This window comes from Corvus cornix, chromosome 3 (assembly GCF_000738735.6).
Source record: "Corvus cornix cornix isolate S_Up_H32 chromosome 3, ASM73873v5, whole genome shotgun sequence".
Taxonomy (NCBI): Eukaryota; Metazoa; Chordata; class Aves; order Passeriformes; family Corvidae; genus Corvus; species Corvus cornix.
Window position 1 is genome coordinate 90,384,759 of NC_047056.1, and position 6,928 is coordinate 90,391,686.

A 6,928-nucleotide genomic window follows, 5' to 3' on the forward strand; every position below is an offset into this window, starting at 1 on the left:
AAGATACAAATCCCAAGAAGTAGCTACTTGATCCTCTCTGGCCTTCCTGCAGCACCTCCATTACCTGGCAAAGGAGGAATTCAGAAAACTAAACACAGAGCTTTCATTAACATTTTTAAATATTTTCCCTCTTGTGGTCTTTTGCCCATGCTGTGTTGCTCGAAATACTGAAAATGTATGATTCATTGACTTGCCAACGGGTAATCACTAGCAACCCTCAGTCTCACGCAATAATACAGTTAACAGTATTGAGTAAGCTGAAGGAGGAGAATGCATTTTAATGACTTTTGTTGCACCAAGAAGTGCTCAAGATTTTTAGCCTGGAAGGGAAAGTATTCTGCAAATATTTTTTAATTTTTAATCTCCCTTATAGCCTCATTAGTTGGTATTCGGTACAGATTTTTAAGTTCAATTTAGTTTTCATCTCAATTTTCATGAACAAAGCAAGTATTTTTTTTAAAAAAAACATTGTTTGTTCAAAAGATTAATTAACCCATTCATTTCACATGCCACCTTCTGAAGTTCATTTTCTCATTGAGCAAGTCTTAGTTTGAGATAGTTATAAATTCCCTGAGCAAGAAAATATAATGAGTGGATTTATTTGTTCTTGTTTTAGGATTGGATTATTGCACCGGAGGGCTATGCTGCGTTTTACTGTGATGGAGAGTGTTCTTTCCCCCTCAATGCCCACATGAATGCAACAAACCATGCCATTGTTCAGACTCTGGTACGCCTCTGACTGTGTTATAGTTGCCTATGCTTCAGTTGTTTGTGTCTTTGCTTAGAGTCTGACTCTTCTGTTTACCACTACTGAATTTTGATTATTTCTGGGTAAATCATAGCTCATTTTGAAAACCTGCTTTAGTGATTTTGTTGGAGAGAGGATGAGCTGCTCAGAGTGGCCTGTGTGGTAGGCTTCACCTCCATTTCATGCATGCAATAGCACATGAGAAGACTGTGTTATATTACTGGAGAATTGTGTAGACAGGAAGCAAAGGGGCCCCCTGGTCTGACTTCCAAGAGTTTTTGCAGCTTATTGAAGCTCAGTGTTAACATCTACATGTTATACCTTCCAGAAATGATGACACTTGGCCACTTTGTGGACCTCTGTTGTCAACTGCTGGCAGAGATTCTTACACTGTAATTTAATGTGAAGCTTTGCAAACAGATGCATTTGCATGTAAGAAATTGTGTTCAGTCATGCCTGGCTTACAAATGCAATTTAAAAATAAGTGTGTTTGGATCTGTTGCTCTGCCTGGTACATGTAAAAGGGGATTTGCAGCCAGCTTTCTGCCTCTGCTAATTCTTATGTTAGTCCTGTGCCTCAGCTGGAGCAGCCAAAAAGATGATCTTAGTTGAGGCAGCTGGCTAGGCCTCCTCTACCCCAGCAGCATTCAGCTACAGAAATCATGATCTTTAGACTATGACTAAATGTAATGTTGTGAGGTCAAAGTCTGGTCAGTCTGGTCAAAAACTGATTTTTCCCCTGTGCCAGCTGAAGAACTGACTCTGAATAGCACTGGTATTAGCAGAATGATTTTAAGAAGTAGAGGAATGAGAGATTATACACAAGGAGGGAGCAACAGCATGAAATGAGAACAGGAAAGGGTTGCCATCCCCAGTTAGTTTCTGGAAAGACCAAGGCATTCAACTTCGATTAGAGAACCGTGAATTTAAGGTTCCCTTTGATTTAAACTGATAATGGTAAGGTATCCTGACCATCAGATTATGCTGATGAGTCTGTCCATGGATAGTGATCTTTTTCTTTTATTTACACATTAAAAATCTGGACCTGAAAAACCTTTCCCCCTTGAGAAATGAGTGGAGTTACTACCTGGGATACTGGCCCCAACATCCCCCTCAAATTTAAACCTCACATCAAAAACCAACCCAAAAACAAACAAGCAAACAAACAAAAATGAAGTTTGATTTCTTTCTGATCGAAAGCAAATTCTGTTTGTGAAATTTGCCAAGAATTTCTACATGAGAGGGACATTTTTAAAAACTCAGCATGTGCTGAGACCTTTTCCCTTCCATTCAACTTTTCATTTACCTTCTCCAAGGCCAGTTACCAATGCAACATTATTCCTCTATACTAGAATTCAACTCAGCAAGATTTACAAAAAGAGAGGAAAATGTCAGAGGCTGAAAATACGTAGAAGTGTGTTAAGGGGTTCAGGTGAAAGGGAACAGAAAATGCCAGCTGGCAAGGAATATAGCAATATGCTTAGAAGACAATGAAGAACAGAATATCTGCAATCCTGAGCTGAAAAGACGCAGGTCAGCAAAGCGATAGTTTAGCATTATGCAAACATTGTCCAGAAAAGTTGCCAATATCGCTGAGATCCCCAGGTTAGAGCTCCCTCTTGCAATTATGGACTGTTAAATAAGAGTTGGCCCAGTGCTACTTTCTCGTGTGTCTTTCCTGTCCAAAAGTGGTTATTTTCCCATTGTTAAGAAATGTGTGTAGTTTGTCCTATTTTTTAAATTGGATACTTAATTTTCCCCCTTTTTATGGCCATTTTGGAATTGTGTGTATCCCTCTGCATGTACTGTCCATGCATTCAGTTGTGCAGCCAAAAAATCATGAGGCTAATTAAATTTTAGCTGTACATAAATTAGATGAGATAACAGTAGTTGAATGCTTTCTGGTTTAAATTATACAAAATTCAGATTTACACAAGGTGTGCATATGGGGATGGCTTGGGAAGCAATTATTCATACGCTCCACCCTAATCCAAATGCAGTCATCTCCCAGCCATACTGATTACACCATTCTGAAAAAGCCTACTCTTTGGGCTGGGAAGTGATTGTTCCTTGGTACCCCTCCAAACTTTACTGCTTCTTTTTTATTTTCTTTTGCAACAAAAAATAGGAGAAACTGGGCCAGTACCTCACACTCTCTCTCTCTTGTTTTTCTGCAAGTGAACTCAGGCAAACAGAGAATACAGATGTATATAAATGAAAGATAGGGTGCATTTAATGAGCTCTATAAACTGTCTTCTCCTCTCCTGCTTTCCATTACCCTCAGAACAGGCACAGGGGTAGCATTGACTTCCTGGTCATGCAAGGCAGTGGATCATCAGGTCGACTTGCACTGAATTTGGGGTAAACTCTTGAAAATGCTGTGGACATCACTTCCATGGGGGTATTGTGGGGCCACGGATCTTCCATCAGGGGTGGCAGGGGCTGGTGGGACCAGGATTTGTGGCAGGACAAACATCTGCCTAGGTGAAGCACAATCATTTTTTTCTCCAGTGCTTTGCTGTTCATTTGTTAAATAGTTTTTAAATGTGTGCCTAAACTGTTACAAAACTGCTGCTTCAGGATTTATTATTACACATTTCAAAAGACCTTCTCATGGTAACTGTTATGTAAAACAGTCTATCGTTTCCTGATAGACTGTTCTCTGTTGTCTGGCAAAGGCTCTGGCTTTATATCACTGCAAGACAGATGGCTCTAACAGATTTACAAAGACTTAACATACAAATGAAACCTATTACTGCTGAAGTCTTCATCCATGCCTTAATAATCTCTTGCCCTCTCTATTACAACTCCCTCTTCTCTGGCCTCTCCAGTTTCCAAGTCTTCAGCATGTGTAGAATATTACATCCAACCTTCTTTCAAGTACAAAGAACTTGTACTTCCCCCATTTTATTTCCACTAGATCTTGTTTGTTCTGGGACACTTTTCAAAACTCTTTTCTTTCTCTTTAACCTTTCATTGATATATTTCAGCCTGGTGAACATGAAGACTTCTCCGCTTCAGCCCCTCCCCAAACATTCTGTCCAGCTGGCACCCACCTTATAAACCGATTTTTAATCCAGTGGAAGTAGAATTGGATCCACTGGTACCTAGATTAAGACCTTAAAATGCACTCATACTGTCTGAGACCCCACATCTTACCATTTCATAGGCTGAAAACAGTGTCTTTATGAGGCTTTGCCTGCACAGCCTTTGCTGTCTGCAATAGATTTTCCTCCACATGCAGCCCCCAAGACAGGAAAGCATTTTAGCACATGCTGGGGTCCTGGTGAGACCTGGGGCTTGAGCTTTGCTTCATATTATGCCCTGCCCTCAGCAAAGATGGTACAGACAATATGTTTAAATGTTTTCCTGAGCAGCCGCCTAACTCCAATTCTTCTCTAAATTTCATCTGAAAACCAACTTTCTGTCTTGGCTGCTTCTCCTCATTTATCTCTGCATCTGCTTTTATTGTATAACTCTGCCCGCGCAATTGAAATCAGAGAAATGTGCTGGAGGTAAGCCGTGCTTTAAAGTTGCTAACCGAGGAAAATTTGTGACCACAGCCCTCGCTGAATTGCAAAGACATGTTTTGCACTGACATTGTCCTTGTACCTCTCTGTTTGATATATGAGCTATGTATTCATCTGTCTTTCAGGTTCACTTGATGTTCCCTGATCACGTACCAAAGCCATGCTGTGCACCAACAAAACTGAATGCAATCTCCGTGCTCTACTTTGATGACAGTTCCAATGTTATTTTAAAAAAATACAGGAATATGGTGGTGCGTTCATGTGGCTGCCACTAAAATAAAAAAATAATCTAAAGCAGAGGGTTTTATTCAAAATTGTAATAAAGTCAAGATATGAGCCTTGCTGATGAAAAGGCAGGCCTAAATTTATTCCATTTCATGTCATCTCTCATTTAATTGTACAGTATAATGTATATAGTAGCTTTTATTTATTTAAAAGTATATAGTTTCTTTTGTATGAGCAAAATTTCAGAACCATTTATTTAATGGGTCACCTCACTATGCAATAGAAGTTCACAAATTAATTTTTCAATTGACCATGCTGAAATCTGCTTTATCCCATTCCAATATTGTAAAGTAAAGCCTTTTTGTATAGAATTTTTTTAAACTAGAAACTCCAGAACTTCTGTAACTGCTTTGTATTGTTAGAGGAACTAAAATGCATTTGGTCATATTGTGCCAATGAAAACTGTGGCAAGATATTTCTTTAGAAAAAGGCACAGGAGGAAAAAAACTAAACAAAACTTCTTGGCTGAACATATTTTTTCTTTTAGAAGTTCTGCTCCATTAGAAAAAGTGAAATGTTGAACCATGCTTAAGTAAATAAATAGCAGGTAAAAAATAGAAGTGAAAAAATTGCACATAATTGTTATAACTATTTTCTTTAACAAGATGAGTGTAATTGGAGGAGTATGTTACTTTTTGGCCTGTGTGATGAAGAGTTTGTAAATGGCTCCAGGCTTCAGAAATCCCGTGTAGACAGACTTGCCTCTATCTATGACTTTCCAAGTTAACGCTAAAAATTGAACTACAACATTCTTACCTCAAATCATATCAGTTTGTTATCTACTACACTGCTCTGGCAGGTATCTTTATAATAGTGTAAACCAAGCCAAAATCAAACAAAAGCCTTCCCATTACATACACAAGTTACTATACACACAAAGTATACAGAATACAGGGTATGGAAGTGCTTTGCTTTATTTAGCTCCCACTTCTGGATGTGTTTTATGAGTGTGCAAGGGAAGGTACATGGGGTGCAGCAGCTGTCACTTGTTTAATCAAAAATCTTATCCCCAGTGGTGGCTGTTTTCAGGAAAAGATAAAAAACATCTTTCATAAGAAGGTGCAGCCTACTTTCAGTCCCATCTGCTTTTCTATCAGGTGGGGATTGGTTTAAATAATGAGACTTAATATGGGATTTTTTTCCTTTTATTTAGCATTAATTATTGCAACTTTGATAGTTCTTAAATCCATATAAATAACTTTTTAATCCCACCAAATTTCGGCCCGAAGTTAAATCCTTTGGCTGTGAATTACACAACCAATTTCAGATTACCATTCCCACCACCACTACACATATGTTTATTTTGAGTTAATTACATTTAATGTCTTTGGGTACCCCTTTATTTTAGTGTTATGAAAATGGGAAAATAGAAATGTTTTTCTCTCTATTACATGGCTAATTATAACATATGCTTTTATCATGAATTGCCTTCTTTAAAAATGCTTCCTTTAAACAATTCTCAAATAGTTGCTGAAAATGGATAGAATTTGTAAGTTTCTTCTTAGTATATTCATGTAAACTCTGACTTCTCTGGTTATTTAAAACATATCTCAGAAAACTCAGATGATTACAGACTGATAAAATCAGCATGTGTGTGTGACTGCGTATGCATGTGAATAGGCAGCTGTCATTTTTGCAGAAACTAATTTATTTTATCTTGCTATTGGAGTAAAACATAAATCCTTTCTATGCATACACTCAATTAAAAAAAATTTATCAGTTCTGATTTCAGCCTTGGGAACTCTTTCCCCTTAATAGAACAGTACCATTTTACACTCCCATCTGTATTTTATACTGACATTACCTACATATCTACATTTAGTTGCAGTTCATGCACAAGAGTGTATAGGAAAATAGGTCTCCATCTGAATTACCTTCTTAGAAAAGTTAAAGTCCTCTGTTTTTTTTAAAAAAAATTAATGGTTTTTTGTATAAATTGGGTAGGTGGTTATGCTTTTTTTGAATTCAATTTATTCTAAATGGAATTTGATGGATCCTAAATTTTGGGTACATTAAGTAATATATTTTTAAATAATGGTGTACCATTTTGAGACTAAGAAGCTGAAGATTATTGTTATATTATTCTTTAAAATATGCTGTCGGAATATATTTCTATATTTTGAGACATAATAAACCTGTAATAATATTTTCCTCTGCTGTGGCTTTGCTTTTTAGACACATGACAAAATGACACTGACTTGATGTATCCTTTTAAAAGGAAAAGCAGATAACCAATGGTTATGGACAGCTTTTTTTATAGTTCATTTTTAGTACAAACATTTTGCAAAATTACTCTTATTTTGTTGTTTCTTAAACAGCAGATGGTGAACCATCTACACTACTAATAAAAATCATGCCTTCAAAT

The 6,928-nt window shown here is 37.2% G+C and overlaps 1 protein-coding gene across 2 annotated transcripts in view; it reads left to right on the plus strand.

Annotated features, from left to right (window-relative positions):
* BMP5 (bone morphogenetic protein 5) overlaps positions 1 to 6,714 on the plus strand; it is a 57,564-nt gene extending 50,850 nt beyond the window's left edge. For both annotated transcript variants that reach the window (XM_010406011.2, XM_019286072.1), the window contains 2 exons: positions 617 to 727; positions 4,404 to 6,714. In XM_010406011.2, the coding sequence (XP_010404313.1) occupies positions 617 to 727; positions 4,404 to 4,553 (261 nt within the window). In that variant the 3' untranslated portion in view covers positions 4,554 to 6,714. The remainder of the gene's footprint in view (positions 1 to 616; positions 728 to 4,403) is intronic.
* The last annotated feature ends 214 nt before the right edge of the window (positions 6,715 to 6,928 follow it).